Raw genomic sequence first — 17,158 nt, forward strand, 5'->3', positions numbered from 1 at the left:
GCACAGAAGTCCAACAACAAACGACCACTCGGATTTAGATCAGGGAGGCCAATCACGGCCTCCCAATCACGCCTCTCCAGGTATCCCCATCGTTGCCCACGTGCGTGTTGAAAGAGAGAGTTATTTAACAATATGTTAGGGAGTAGTTACAGGTATACAGTCTTACAGTTACAACCGGCCCTTTGAGGGCAACCATGATGCTGATGTGGCCCAGAGTGAAAATGAGTTTGACACCCCTGCTTTAGAATATACAACAAACTCATTGATATTCTTTTGCTTTGGACGTGAGTCCCTTTTGAGCAGATAAGACGGTATATTATTTGACCTAACATATCTATTTTGTCCCTGAAAACATAAAGAAACTCAAAAAGAAAGCTGAAATGCAGATAAAACAGAGGTCCTTCTCCGTGCCCGTACGGTGCCAAACAGCCTTGGTGTCTGTATGTTAGATGTAGCTTTTGCTGCTGACTGAGAAGCACTTTGTGACGTCTGATCGAGAAACGGTTTTGGTGACAGACAGAAGTGTAATGCCATTAAATGATCCATCTATATTTTGTATAAAAAATAAACCAGAACAAGCGATCACGTCACAGTCCTCGTCGATGCCAACAAAATGCAAGCACCCTTTACACTCACCAAAAATGAAAAGCACCTATCACAAACCTCTTTTTCATAGAAGTTTCATGGGAACCCACATGGTGCTCCAGGTGTAAAACCGTGGGCTTTTTGCAAGCAAGAACAATGATGAATCCAGGTAAAATCCATTACACCCTCTTTGTCTCATTACGAGATAGAGATCACTTCAGGAACATTTTCCTCATATTTCTTTGACATTTAATCAAAAACATTAACACTGAATGGGAAGTGGATGTGTCCATAGAAGTGAACAGGAGCGACACATTGTTTCTGGCCATGTTCTTTCTATAGCAGGTTATATAAGCTCTGCTTGTTAAAACACTTGCGGCGCTCCAATCAAATCAAAGCCTTTTGAAGTCTCGATGAGGGCTGCACTCTGGTAATTGGTGCTTCCTGCTCTGAAGCGTGTGCTGTGGTCCTCTGCAGCACAACAGATTCAATGTGTTTTAGACAATGAAACAAAGACTCAGAGTACATGAACATACACAAACATGTTTATTGTAGTGGTATTATTCATATGTTGCTTTGTGCACTCACTGAACAGAGGCATAGTGCATAATAACATCTTCACTAACTCACACATTTATATTGATCTACCTTGTAAATAAGCATCAAACACAGTCTATTCTATGTCCATTCATTAGTTTTAGGTCCTAGAATTATCAACCAGAAAAAATGTTGACATTGTATGTTAGATAGGATATATGTTGACGTTTCTGAACCAAAAACTTTGTATCACGCTAGCAGAAACATAATGTTACTTGACAAGCGTCAATACAATGTTTACTTTTGGTTTCACATGGGACATGTACAGCCATCTCCTCGGTTAAAGCCCTGTGTTTGAAACATTTATACCAAAACTGAATGTGACAAGATAAGTGATATTCCTCAGTGAATGGAAGACTTCAGGCCACTTCAGGTTCTCATGAGTCAGATGTAGTGTCACACCTGAAACACAGGATGATATAAGAGTTGAAAAAAAACACAATAATGCAAAATACAAAGGAAAATAAAGTGCAGCTTCATTGATATAATAATATAACAATTATAAGTAACTCTAGCATTTGACATTATGAGTTGTCCGATGGTGTGAACTAGGGTTGAGGTTATATTGCTTTATGCTTAGGTAGGTTTCAGCTTTAAACATCTCTATTGAACTTTATTGAGTTTTGAAGTCACAGCCTGTGGCTTTAACCAGAGTGATACTTATTCTCTTTCAGGATCTTTGATGGACAGAGGTTTGCAGAGAGCACATTAATCAGACAACAAGCATGTTTAATTTGAATTATTACAGAATGAATGTTAGGACCAGCCAATAAAATTGTCCCTTGGGCCCGGTTTCACAAAGACAGACTTTGACTATGGTTTAATTAAAACTAAAAGTCAGACTTCAGAGGGTCCAGTCTAAAGTCGTGCGGTGTGTGAATGGGTATGAATGATTAGTCCTGATAGGCAGGTGGAACCTTGCATGGTAGCCCCTGTCATCAGTGTAGTGTTAAAGCACTTTGAGTGGTCGGAAAAATAGGAAAGCACTATACAAGTACAGTCCATTTACCATTTACCATGTTGTTAGATGCCAAGTATTACATATATATATATATATATATATATATATATATATATATATATATATATATATATATATATATATATATATATATACATATACATATACATATACAGTTTTGTTTAGTTTTGCTGGCCAGCAATTATTTTTCAATTAAAGAACCTCTTTGGATTCCCACTGAGAGACACTCATTGCTTCTGAATTTAAAATCGTTACGTTTAACTATTTCATGGCTGAGTAAGGACTCATTAAGTTTAAAGGGCAAATTATTACCTTTATACAGGTTTAAGCTGCAAGTGTTCTGATGAAGCCAAATATTGTCTTCGACTCTCATTTCACTCTCTGCCACAATGGAGAGTAAAGTGGTTGGGCATTGCGATTCATTGACAATGACATTTTCCACATCCCAGTTACTAAGTTACTCTACAATGCATTTATCAGGTTTTAGCATCAACAGCGCACATCTTTTTAGAATGAGCAAAGTCAATTAACAAGATGTGGACTTGCTTAAATTTAAATTTGTATTAACTATATATCTTAGGCACACACAGACATACATTAAATCAGATGGCAACCCTGAGAGCTGCCAACGAGTCACTGGATCAGGGCAGCTGCTCAGTAGCTAACCGGACAGCAAAGAGAGACAGCGGGGGAAACAGCATGGAGAGCTGACATTTTTCTACATCTTACACGGTGAATTAAGAACGTATTTTGATCAAACCAGAGTTTCTGATTGTTGGAACAGTGGAAGACTCACCAAGATGACTACGAAACACATGTTGACTTGAGGTTTACATTCTCCACCCAGTGTCACAATAAATTCAATTCATAACACAGTGCCACGTGTACCCACAGTTTTATAATTCTTAACAGACAAACAAAATCATAATTGCATATGCATCCCTCTGTCTTTGTGCATAAGCAAAGTGTTAGTTGTGAACCTAATCAGGACTTACATAATACTGTAGTCCTCCCCTGTGTCAGATATACGTAGACTACAAAGCTCTTTGTCATGTTTGTTTAGTTATCCGGCATTCCTCTATGAAGAAAATAATTGACCTTAAAATCCAGAGTAGACTTTAACAATGATAATGTAAAAATTCACCTTTTATTCCTATGAGTCTGTGTTCACAGAATGATGCAAAGACTCCTTCAACTGCAGAACAGGACACACAACATTTAGAAAGTAGAATGATTTCAAATACATTAGATCTCATGTAAAATGATATGTTGAGTGTATCAATTATATATAAACTGCAGTATCTGCAGAATATCATGCTGGATGGCAGCTACTATTACACTCACCACTGAGACATTTTTGTAGTTAGCCTGCATATTTTAACCGCCATTCCATTTGCTTTCGATGCTTGTATGTGACCCTCAGCGTAGCATACGGTGTCATTTTCACAGTTTGTAAGTCTGCTGTGGCTATTGTGTATAGCACTGTCACATGCTGTGACAGGTTTGCATATTTACCAGGCAGATGGGACAATTTGATTATGGTTTGTGGACATGTTAATAGCTCGGTAAAACACACTGACTGCCTACAGCCTCATGCAATGCACACTGATACGCTGAGGCATAGTGGGAAAACCTGTCTGTGAGAGGGCACCAATTTACAACTTAATATAAAATCAAACATGAAAGTTTTTACATTGAATAAACTTCCGAGAACACCACCACCACTGAAGTCTTGAATTCAGCAGGCAACAGTAGATGATTCCTCACTCTCTACTTGTTTCCCTACAGCATGTTCTTACTCTCTGGAGGAAACTCATCATGTCCAGCTTGTCCGCCTTAGTGGGAGAACAGCCTGGGCCCTCACAGATGCACTTTGATCCAGCAGGTGACTGGCTGAGGGAGTCCACATTCCAGGTGCTCCAGGAGAAGGCGGGGCCACGCTGCTCTTCAGCTGGATGGATCCAGGGCAGCAGACAGCACTGAGTGGCTACCGTCCTGTTGGGGGCGGGGCTCGACGATGTGGGCCCCGATCCATGTCGAAAGAATTTGAGTTGAGAGCAGAGCAGAGACTGCTCATCCAACAGTCTGTGCATCTTCTACTCAAAAACAAAGAAATGTAATCAGAAAACAGAGTACACAAAGTAAACTCATCCATAGTAAAAACAAATACCACTTTACGGATGTGGGACAGAAAAAAAAATTTCTGTTTTCAGTTTGTACTTTTGGTGTAATAAAATATCACATATTTTGAAATGTTCGGTGTATTGAACATTGTTGCCACAAGAGTCCGTTACTGTAGTATCATAATAATAATACTATAGCTGATCATTGATAGTGTTTAACTACATTTTTAACCCATATTGTTTACAGGAACAATCAGTTATCATCAGTGCATTTTGTACTGTGAGTTTTCTCAGTACCATTTTGATTCCATGGTGAAAAACATCAACATACACTCTCTTATTACTGTTTGCATACAGTTTTTTGTTCATATTGCTGTGAAAACATCTCCTTCAATCTCTTTTAAAGTTAGCTTACAGCTAACATTAATCAGCTCCCTTACTGCCAACTTCAATACAGATTTGTTGTTTACAATGTAGCATTATCAGGAATAAATAGAATCACTGAGCTTTCTGTATCCCAACCACATTTACTACTGTGCCCGGGATGCCGGGTGCCCTGACAGTCCTGACAGATACTTTTCAGAAGTTTTGCATTGACTTGGTAGTTCGGTTCTCTGCACATCCCTAACCCTACAGTTCACTTTTGCTCAAAGAGCTATGCGTATTGCTTGACAACGCTGCAAGCAGCACTTCCGGGCCCAAGCAATTGCCCATTCCGAACGACCACGGAACTGAATATGTGCCGCCACAAATAAATCCATGGACAGGAAACACTGCTCTTTCAGTGGACAAGTATGAGTGTGCAGTGTGACAGGTATGTTACCATTTTTAAGTTGTCATCATAGTGATCGGCCAGTTCATTCAACTGCATCTCCAGCTCTCCAGCCTCCTGTTTCACTGCTCGCCTCAGTTCATCTATGTCCCGAATCATCTCCCTACAAACACAGACACACACAGAGGTATTGTTTGCTTTTAGTAATTTTTTTAATAAAACATCTTGCTTATTGCACATACATTTCAAGAGAATGATGAAGTGTTATGATGGCAACAGATTTCAGTTCAGTAACAGTGGTTTGGGGAACAAACTGGCTCTTGATCAAAGTTCACTTCATAAACATTAACTTTAATTAAAGGATGAATTGCACAATTTAGAATTCATATTTAAAAGTACACACACGGTAAATATTATTGTTCACAGCAGAGATCAGCAAAAAAAAAAAGGGTGTTAACACGTTCTCTCTCCCAATTGTCAAATGCAGCACATGCTCCGTAGAAGTTGTACAATGAAAGACTTAATGAGTTCAGAAATACAATAAAAACATGATCATGGTCTACAGCTGCACTGTAAGAAAATGAAAGCTTTCTGTACATTTATTGAACAGTTAATGTTGTTTGAATTGTTTTATTCTTCATTGAATTGTAGAAAATGTACAGCAAAAACTGTCAATTTATTTGCAGCTAATACTATTATGTAATAAATCTGTAAATGTAATATATTTATTGCATTGATTTTTTACAATATCTTATTGTAAAAGTACTTAATTTGGCAGTATTAAAACAACTACATATATATTTATCTATCAGACATTTCTTTGTAATTCAAAATAAATTGATGGCTAATATAATTTGATTTAACAGTAAAAGTACATCATTTTACTGTGTTAAAAGCAGCTCAGCTTAGGGGGTCCTTTGGGGTTCATGTACCAGGCCATTTCAAGTTGAGCAAGAGTTGAACAAAACTCCTAAGAACTTGACAATACCTGTAGGGGGAGAACACAGTGGCACAGGTGTTTTCCATGGTCAGTCAATCGCGTAGAGAAGTTGAGACACTGTTCAATATGTTACGTACGCAACGTTAGTTAAGTACATTACCTAACGTCATGTAGCTTCAGTTAAGTCATGTAACAAACATACTAATATTAATGTGACTTTAAATTAGTCAACATTGACTTGGTTCCACATGGGCCACAAACAGGTTGAAACTCCTGAGTTTTCTGACCCATCCCTCCACCAAGGCCTCCTCCATTAACATGCGATGTGATTGGTCAGTGGACTAGCGTGACTGTTATGAGGCTGAAGCTAGCTAGCAGAACTTAGTATGAGTAGTAAGAGTTCAAGTTGAAAGATATGTAAGAAGTTATGACATTGATGGGTATTTTTTAGCATTTTGCTTGGTGTAGCTTTGTTTTTTTAACACTCAATGGCTGAAGGAGTAGGAGGAACGGACTTGGGAGTTACTGGCAACGCCTTTCTGGAGAGACATTTCCAGAAAAGCTGGACATCGTAAGACACTGTCGGCCAACCCCACAGCTAGCAGCTCTGACCCAGCCAGGAAAAGGAAGGATTTTCCTGGCTAACAGCGTCGGAGAAGCGTTGCACATTTTATGGCTAAGAATGCATTTTATTTGCAACTGAGCGTCTTGGTGTTTGGAGCTACGCTACGCTAACCTGAGGTGGCTAACCAAGGCAGCAACACTACACCATAGCACGGCACGACACTTACAAGCTACGGTGCTTTTGAAAACTTTTGCTGAGACCCGAGTGGATCTACAACTCAACGAACACATTCACAGGAGGTCCTCTGGCTGGAATTGAACCTCAATGTTCTGTACAACCGCGGTATTAAACTCTTTGTAATCAAAGAAAGGAGGATGGACTTTGTCTTTAAGTGAACGGCAAATTTTTATTTTGTCTATATGCATTGTCTGTTAATGATGAAGCATCCCGCCATGTGCGTATTCATGTATCTGTTTTCTTTTACAAAGCAAGAATTATGGTCTGGAGAAATGGGGATTGTGTGGCGATCAGTGTTTGAATCAGTAGGGAACAGCTGCCTAAACGCTGCGGGGATAGTTTTGTGTGTTGCTGTTGTTTTCCTGCTAAGTTAGTTTAGCAAAGCCTCCCAGAACACACAACCCTCAGCAGACTACAATGTTCTTCCGTGGTGGGCGTGTCAGACAGCACGTTGTCTGTTACATTGGGTGGGTTGCCAGGTTGAGCGCAGTGGCTCCACCGAAAGAACATCATATTTCCCACAATTTAAGCTTCTGCATTTTCCAAATGCACTAGTATTATTCAAACATATTGTTCGGTTCGTAAGCCTCGTATCGAACGGTTTAACACAAATACGTGTATTGTTACACCCCTAGAAACAAATAATAACCCGGAGCTGTGGCGTCATAATGAGGTTATTAGGAGGTGGTTCAACTGTAGTAGGACAGCACTGAAGGCCCAGGTAAAAAATACACGGCCCGCCACTGAATATCACAGAGATTCTTTGTAAATGTCAGGGTCAGACAGCCTCATAAACTGAAGCCCATTGTTGAGCCAAATATAGCATTAGACTACAGTCATCATGTTAATAACCTTAATGTCAAGTTCCAAACAGAGTACCTGTCCTGGTCAGAAAGAGCGCTGTAAACCGCTGCCTGGTCTTCAGAGAGCTGCTCCTCCATGTTGCTGAGTACAGAGCAAAACTGCTGCAGACACAGCATCATCTCCTCCAACTCATCCAGAGAGTACTGTGGAGAACAAGTTAAAGAGTTACCTTTCAAACACCATTTAATGGAAAATATGGAAATTTAGGATGATTTAGGCTTAGTTACAACCAAAAATACAACAAAAAACTTATCATAGTCTAGATCTGCACTGTAAGAAAATATAAGCTTCCAAACACTTTTTTTCTGTACATTTATTGAACAGTTAATGTTATTTGAATTGTTTTATGTTTTGTTAAATAGTAGAAAAAATTTAAGTAAAATTACAACCAAAACTGTCAATTTACTTGCAGATCATAAAATAATGTAATAATGCTGTAAATGTCATATATGTGACATTTATTGTGTCACAACTATTGCTTTTTACAATAGCTTATTATAAAAATACTTAATTTGACAGTATTAAAACAACTACATATAGTTTTACTAAGCAGACATTTCTTTGTAATTCAAAAGAAATCCATGGCTATTATAATTTGCTTGCATGGTAAAAGTACATAACTTTACTGCGTTAAAAGCAGCTTACCTTTATTGTATTTTATTAGATTAGATTTATTGTAATCTAAATAATTTTTTGCCATCATAATGTACTTTTTCTGTAATTGTACATTAAACGTTATACTAAAACCAGCTGCGTTTGTTTTTCAACAGATATTCATGTTAATTAAACGATATTTCATACCATTTTAAAGATAATTCTTGTTTTATTTCAGGTTGTCTATTCTATGTGAATCATATGGACATTTTTACAATGATATGAACAATTGTATTTTCTGCTAAAAACCTGTTAAAAATGTTTAAATGTTCCGCCATTTTAAATAATTAATACATTTAGTAAAACTGAAAACTGTATGATAAGGATTATTCAAGTTTTATGGGTAAATAAATGAACATCATCTGGTAATGTAGCTAAATGTTTTGTGCAAGACGTTGCTGTGGTTACCCGTTAAAAAACAGTGTTTTATGACAAGTAAATGATCACTCACTCACTTTTAGCTAGCTAGCTGAGCTAGATTACAAGAGATATGGGAGAGTGAATGTTGTTTGTGGGAGAGGAATATAATATAAGGATGCATTTTTTGTGTGAGACAAAACACAACAAAAATGGGGAGCAGAGGGAAGTGTCACAATTAAAGAGACACAGCAAGGCGTGTTTCAGAGTGATGCTGCAGTTTAAGCCAGTTTCATAGTGGCAGAAGAGATAGCCGGTCCAATCATTTCCTGAGCGGTGATTTTTGGGACATAGAGTGCCCAGAAATAGCGAAAGCATTTGCAAATGTCAGTCTTAGCAGTAAGTAGTGCTACCCATTGATCAAGACATTGTAGATATTTGCTTGCTTGAAATGAGAGTGCAGATGCTACAGATACTACTCAGTTGACAAATGTCACCCGTGGGGTGGATTACAAATAATCTGTTACAGATGTGCTTCTGGATGTTAAATCATGATTAGAATACGACCACCAAAATTGTGTGATAAAACAAACCACGCAGCAGGGAATATATAAATATGTACATATATATTTCCTTATATCTCATTGTTAATTATTATGTTTTTATAAGAAATGAAAACATATTTTGTGGATATTTTCCTATCTACCTCAATAAAAAGAGAATAAAGGAAAAATATGTAGCTAAAAGTAACTAGCAACAAGCTCAAGTATCTCAGCATTTAAAAGGCAAATGAGACATTGATGTGATAATTTGATCCTGGCTTTGAGAGGCCTTCATCTAAAGAACTATGGTAACATGACAATACGCTGTTTATATTAAAACATGGTGACTCATTGGAAGACAGACACGTCATAGCTCACTCGTAATATAATCAAGTTCAATAGTGAGAAGAAACAGTTTAACTGCTGATGGGTTTATTATTTGTTTGTTTGTATAGCAACTGCAACATTCATTACAAGCAGTGTATCATCAATATTCCACATGTAGCACGTTGGAGCATCGGACAATGACCAGCAGAACTATCCTGTGTGTGTGTGTGTGTGTGTGTGTGTGTGTGTGTGTGTGTGTGTGTGAGACCGGGGTCAGTGTGATTGAAGCATCCCAGCGAAGTGGAATTTACTTATGAATTGTTTATGCTGTCCATTTTGTATTACTTTATTTTCTTTAAATTGAATTGGTTTTGCGCTGTTATTTTACTGTATTATATATATTGTCCATTTTCTTCTATACTTAATATTTTTATGTTACTGTGTAACTTTGTTTGCTGCTGCTATAGACAAATTTCCTCCTGGGGATAAATAAAGTGTATATCTATCTATCATGTACATAATCTCTACATTTTTGGATGAATTAAATAAAATGTAATTTGTAATGGTATATTGAATTTGGTCTGAACAGAGAGAGAAAGAGAGAGGAAACTTTCAGTGTTAAAATCCAACCATGAAATATAAGGGTTGTATGTCCCAACCTACCGCGAGAAAGACGCATCATTACCGTGTTTGTGTAGAAGGTTGAAAAATAGGGGACATTAGCCCCCCCACGTTATGCCTCTGGCCAAATTTGACATTAGGAAAGTTTAAAGATGCGTAGTTGAGTTGTAGGTGAGAAAACTGTTAAAATTAGCAAAGTGTTGTACTGCTCATGACCAGGAAATCTCCCCCACCTCCAATAATGTAATTGGTATTACAATGGCCAGCCTCCATATCCAGGTTCTTTAAAGGAGCCATAAGTAGTTCCAGGACATTACTGGTGTTATTTTGAGTTTCCATTGTTTAGAACTCTGGGTTTTCTTGAATATGACTTTGCCTTTTTGATTGTGCATTCAAAATAAAATAAAACAGGAGAATACTGGGTTTACGTATAGTTTTCCAGTGTCCATGATGGCGGTGTCTAGAGACGTCACGCTGTGCCTGAAAGCCATTAAGTACAGGTTTCGTTTTAAGAACAAGCTTAACGCTATTGTTTTATTTTAAAGGTTCAGTCAGTATAATTCTGCTTGCGTCATTTTCCAAATCATAATATAGTAAAGGAGACAACGAGCAAATTGTTGCGAGAGAGGAAATTATTAAATAAGAATAGTTTATGTTATGGTGCTGGAGAAGATCCCAGGAAATAAAAATGACTCTCTGCAATTATTATTGAGTGTTATAATTTGTGTTTGTAACAACAAGTAGTGAGATAATGTAATAACCAGATAGTCACCAGAATTCATTTCAATGGGTTCCTATGCTATTGCAGGGTGCATTGTGACCATAACATAAAATAGGCTCTATGTTTCTGAACAGCTAGCCCCCGCAGTGATCTGCCCTGAACCACAGCTCATTCTGAGGAGAGTTGAGTGGTCCAGTGTAAAACACAATCTGTACTTCATAACTGAACTTATATTATCATAACTTCAACTACTTTTACTACATTTTAGCTGATTGTATATTTTGACTTATGTTAAGTTTCAAATGCAAAACTTGTACTTGCAGTGGACTATTGTCACGGTGTGGTATTAGTACTTTTCTGCAGTAAAGGATCAGAATACCTCCACTGCTGAAAGGAGAGAATCTCTGATCAAACACACGCTTGACCAAAATGATGATGCCTCCTTGGTCTATGGAGTAAACATTTGAAAAGAGGCACTAAAGATACAGCGGCGAAAGGTCGCTGCAATGGCTCGTCTGCCACTTCCCGGGCACTGTCCCGACCGCCTGAATATACATGCCAACCCAAACAGCTGTGTCCAGAGCCTTCAGCATCTCAGGGCTGATCTTGTACAGCTTTTAAACTTCCTCAGCTACCTCTGCCTTCTTCAGCTCGACGGCCTCCTTCACCGCTGGTGTACACCAGCGTATTCTTACGTTACCGCCACGACAGGCACCCATGACCCTCTGACCACAGCTCCTAGCAGTTAAAAACCTTGTGTACAGAGACCTCAGCCTATGAGAGAAGGCCTTCGTCAGGGTAAAATAACATGTGACAGAGACTTTTCAGATCACCTTGTTTATTTTTTTCCTCAACGAACCATTGTTAGCCTAATATTTTCTAAATAACTCCTCTCTGTACTGCATGAAAGCATTGCAGTAGTGTTCCGTCATTCAGAATTTACAATTTCATTTGTTGCCGTCCTGTCAATATGATGGCGGGGCGCACCAAATAAGGGCAGCAGACACCTTGAATATAGTTAAAACAAATACAAATGTTTATACGAGAGTGCCAACTTTGAGTTACACACTCTTCTCCTGCTGTTCTTCTTCTACAATGGATGGACACCTATTGGTGAGTTGGCGACATCTGTTGGTTTTCCTCGATTTTACACATATTAAAGTATCAAATTAGTAATACTTGCAAACTAAATAAAAAACAATGTGTACACAGCAGTGTTCAACCTAGATTGGGATGAAATGGCACTCTTACCACTAATTAAAAATGCATTTTTCTCACACATTTGTGTCTGCCTGCAATCATTTAAATGTACACATTATATGACATTTTACCTGAATAAACATTAAAAGTGAGAAAGAAAGAAACAGTGCAAGGCTAGACTGAATCTAACCCCATGTCGAAGATTGCTGTGAAGAATTTCAAATTACTTATTGAATTGCAAAGTATCAAATGTTATTATCAAACAGCAAAAATGGAAAGGGTTACATCTGGAACCATTCTGCAGCCAAGCAGAGTTTATGGCCCAATCCTAATCTCCACACTCAAGGACTTTGAGGCTCGCTCCCATAAAGTCTGTGAGGGTTTAGGGTTGTTCCACTGTCAAATCATCGAGGGTTTGAGGGCTCTCTCGCAGAGATTTTGAGCCTTTTATGAACCCTTTTCCGTAAGTCAGCATTAGATGCCCATGGGAATTACCCACAATCCATTGCAATGTGACGACAAACACCGGGTAACCAGTGGACGCAAAAAAAAAAAGGTAAACATAGAGGACGGCACACGTGTGTTCAGCCTGTCATATTAAATTTACACAGAAATATTAAGGAGTAAATATTGAACAAAAAAACGCATGAAATCAGAGGATATTTATTTATTTAAACATTACATTTTTTTCATTGAAGCAGTTTTGACAAAAACGTGTAAATAGATCATCTAAAAGGGGTTGACCGTGGCTAAGTGGAGAGCAGGGCCGCCTTTCAATCAGAGGGTCGCGGTTCAATCCCCAGCTCCTGCTCTACTAGTCTCGTGTCAATGTGTCCTTGAGCAAGACACTTAACCCCAAAATGTCTCCCGTAGCTGCATCTACGGTGTGTAGATAGATACTGAATTGTAAGTCGCTTTGGATAAAAGCGTCTGCTAAATGACCATAATGTAATGTAATGTAAAATGACTTCTCATTTTGTGAGGATAGAGCCTGGAAGACGTTCAAATTAGGGAGTAAAAAGTATAAATGAAAGCAAAGTGCTGTCCCATTCCTATTTACACCATTTCAAGCCCTTACAGTCTCTCACACTCAACCATTCCACCGTCCACCGTCTACCAGGTGATGTCATTAAGCCGCTGAGGGTTCATGGTTTGAGGCTTTAAGGGGGACATTGGGATTGGGCCTATGCCTAAGTTTCAGTGGGTGCAATGCAACCTAAAGCTTCAACAGCAGGTAACTCGCACGTCTGCAAAAACCAGGACACTGACTTTTCAAACAAGGCATTGTGCATACCGGGACAGTGGGATGTGTGAACCTTCAGTTCATTTTGTACAATGGGGTAGAGGTTATGGATAGAGAGCGCGGTGGATGGATAGAACAACACGTTGAGCTAATGGAACATTACAGAGGAGCCACAGTGGGATTTTATTGAATATCAAGCAACGTAATGTTGCTAAATCTGTATGACCTGTCATATTTCATAGAGTTAACTGAACTTTCAGCTAACGTACGTTGACTATTCAGATATTAAGCCAACTCTTTACTCACGTGTTGAATGGAGAGTTAGCTCGATAGCAAAGCTTAAGAAGGGTGAGGTGGTGTTAACTGACCAGTAACTGTTTTACCTATTTAGTTAATCACAAATGTGCCTCTGAGGGCTTTACAATCTGTACACATGTGACCTCCTCTGTCCCGGGACCCTCACATTGGAACAGTAAAATCTCCCCCTGTGGCGATGTGAGGATGATTAAAATGCAGAAATCAGAACTCTGGCAAACTCCGGTTTTGAAAAGTGAAGCCAATGCGGAAGTGTCTTAAAATTGCATTCTCTGGCCAGTAGGAGGCGACTCCTCTGGTTGCAAGAAGGAGTCTGATTGTATGGAAGTCTATGAGAAAATGACTTTCCTTACTGGATTTATTACCTCACTAAACATCGTGAACATGAGATTATGGTCCCATTTAGAGTCAAATAGACCATAAAGTTGAACATGCTTCAGGGCGGGGCTAATTTGGAATTGACAGGTCTCTACCGCTACCAGAGCCGTTCACCGTGTCTCTACAACAGTCCAAATATGGTCACGGCCGTAATCCAATATGGTGGTGACCAAACGCCGACCTCGAGCCTGCCAAGAGCTAAAGGGATATTAAAAGACAACACCCACCCATCCACAACCTGTTCACCCTGCTGCCGTCTGGAAAGAGAAGAATCAGCTGTCCAACCACCAGACTTGGAAACAGCTTTGACCGGAAACATATTTACACCTCTATAAACTAATGCAATCCAAATACAACAGCTTTGCCGTGGACCCTACCTACCTATCAGACCATGTTAGGAAGACGTTGATTCCATTCTGTGGCAATTTTAAAGGCTGCAGTTTGTGCTGGTGTATAATTGGACTGCATTATATTCATAGGTTTTTCTAATGTTGGTCCAGCTATAGAAATAAAACAAATTCTAAAACAAATATATCAAATATATCATATGGTATTATGGTAATGGTAATTGTTTTGTTTTTTTCATTTGCAGTAAGCTGTAGTACAGAAGCCTGTAAACTAAAGTGAGATGTGAGGAAGTTTTTTCTGCTACTTTACACTTCCACTTCACTACATTTGTGAGGGAAATACTGTACTTTTATAATAAATAAATAAAATAAATACTGACAGCTTTAATTTTGCATTAAAAAATGCATGATCTCATGCAGTACTGTACTACAACTCTACAAGATCATTTACAAAGAATCTATATTTGGCTCCAAAAAAACCCCAATATATAGAATATATTTAATAATATAACACATATAAAACAAACATTAAGCCTATAATAGCCTACTTCTGTACTTTTACTTAAGTTTAATTTTGACTATTACTTGTAAAGAAGTATTTTTGGACTAACAACTCCTAATAGACTGTTAACATATTAAAAACGAATATTCCACTAATATTCCAAATTAAATGCAGCTGTGCATATTCTGATTAACTTGAAATGACTCATGCTGCATCCTCCTCACTGAGGACAGTGAATCCCACGTCGACCCCATTCTCTGCTGTTTAACAGCAGGAGTTACTTGCCATTTTTCAAAGTTTCCATTGGTGGCAGACTTGTTTGACTGTGTGAACACAGTCTCCCTCTTTCTTTCCTTCAACCCCCTTCTTGAAAAGGTCGTCAATGCATTATTTTGTGCATATCCATAAACCTGTTGATATCCAAGTCCTTCATAATGCTTAAAAGTAGATGCGTTTCTCCTTCCCACCAGAAATGTGCGCTTTTCTTTTGGGCATGCGTCTCTACTCCAGTTTTGTAAAATATTGGCCAGTTGGTTTGTGTTCGTGGCCCTAAGCTGGTTGTAAACAGGAAAGAGGCTGTGTCGCAAAGTGCTGTAAAAACTCCTATTACATGAGCCATATCAAATTCTGAATATTGTCATATTCACAATAATAGTGGGATATGAATGTGCATGTAAACAGTCAATGACACTGGCTCAGCCTGATCTTTTTTTTCATCTTTTGGCGTCCGAGTCACGGCCACAGAAAAGTGTCCACAAGCAGATACATCCTTAGTAGCGTTCCTGCTCTCCATGTAGATGTGGTCCCCCAAGCATGGGGCTGTGACGAGGGCAAATTTGTATCGCATGTGCAACCATTTTGGTGGCAGTCTGGAGACCTGCGTTGATTCTTATAATATTTTGTTGATTGACAAAATGACTGACTATGAATGGAGGCAGTAAAAAGAAACATCTTTCAGAAGAGGAGACACTGGAGTCTTATCTCCCTCCTTTCACATGCACAGTAATTCATGTTAGTCTCACATTGACTTTCTCAAAACACTCACATTTGCTCACTGTATTGTTGATATTGAGTAAGTAGTAACTTAATGAATAAAGTTATATAAAGTAGTAACTTTGTCCCGTAGTGTACTTTTATACTGGATATCATGTTTAGGATTTGGATATGCCTCTGGGTCACACTACAGGACAAAGGTATTACTTATTAACAGAGATAATCACAGCTTTTCAGACAAATGAAAAGCAGCAAATGTGGCCAATGAAAAAAGAAACATTGCAGGTCCCTTCTCAGGTCATAGAGAAGAATGAGCTGCTGGGAATGTGCTGTTCATTTCTTTCTGCCAAGCTGCTAGCTAACTGGGAAGTCTATCAACTGTCCATAATGTCCACTGGATTGAAACTATTTATTGGACCGAAAGTGGCCAGTTTTTAGAAGTCTGCAGCTAGAGGACTGATTTTATTGCTTGACTTTTTTTCCTTCAAGATTGACAATTTTTGTAAACTGTACCAAAATCTAAACACTTGATTTTGCCACAAGTGGCCAATTGTTTTAGGTGTGCGGCACCAGGTGGCCTTGCAAATTTAGGGAACCCTTGGTTTAATGGCTAGATGTTTTTATTTTATTTTTGTTTTCATGCATCTTCAAAAAAGTTCAGTGTGTAGGATCTGGCCAGAATTTTTATTTAAAATGTAAAAAGAAACATCTACAGAATGTGATGCGTAATTTTAGAACTTTAGTAACGCCACTTTCGCAGGTATTTTAACCCCATTCCTAAAATCTAAATATTTCACAACATAGTAGTTTTATTTGAAAAATTAAAAAAAATTGAAATCATGATACGTTGACTGAAATGAGCATGCTAACCAGCTAGCCACATCCTTTCTTGTAATACCATTTGTACCTCGAGAGATGATATTGAGTCACTGTAGCGTCTAGTCATGCCCATCACAAACCGGACCGCACAGCCATGACAAAAGAGGGAGATGCATACAGTCAAGCCAATGAACAAATTATTTATTAACTTCGTCAACATAAGAGGAAAGCTTAAACTAACAGTGGTGTCCGTAAATTCAGCAGTGTAGGTGAGTGCATGAGTGGAAAGTGTGTATGCAATGTTGACACAAACCATAATGTCAACCAAAGACCAAATGGGTGTCTCAGGGAGGAGAGAGGACTCATCACTGAGCTCAAAGAGGGTTTTTAAAATGTGTGTCCATGTGTTTGCTGATGAGCTCAGGTGTTTGCACTCTGATGACCCTCTGCCATGCCCACCTCCAAAAACCTGCA

The 17,158-nt window shown here is 38.6% G+C and overlaps 1 protein-coding gene across 1 annotated transcript in view; it reads right to left on the reverse strand.

Annotated features, from left to right (window-relative positions):
• Positions 1–1,120: 1,120 nt before the first annotated feature.
• Positions 1,121–17,158, reverse strand: part of itprid1 (ITPR interacting domain containing 1) — a 52,298-nt gene continuing 36,260 nt past the window's right edge. Inside the window, exons 13-17 of the mRNA XM_068709617.1 lie at positions 7,681–7,808; positions 5,111–5,222; positions 3,964–4,260; positions 3,309–3,359; positions 1,121–1,584 (exon numbers count right to left, since the gene is read on the reverse strand). Coding sequence (XP_068565718.1) covers positions 3,318–3,359; positions 3,964–4,260; positions 5,111–5,222; positions 7,681–7,808 — 579 coding nt within the window. The 3' untranslated portion in view covers positions 1,121–1,584; positions 3,309–3,317. The remainder of the gene's footprint in view (positions 1,585–3,308; positions 3,360–3,963; positions 4,261–5,110; positions 5,223–7,680; positions 7,809–17,158) is intronic.

This window comes from Cebidichthys violaceus, unplaced genomic scaffold, assembly GCF_023349555.1.
Source record: "Cebidichthys violaceus isolate CVI_PGR_0920_01 unplaced genomic scaffold, fCebVio1.0.p SCAF_15, whole genome shotgun sequence".
NCBI lineage: Eukaryota > Metazoa > Chordata > Actinopteri > Perciformes > Stichaeidae > Cebidichthys > Cebidichthys violaceus.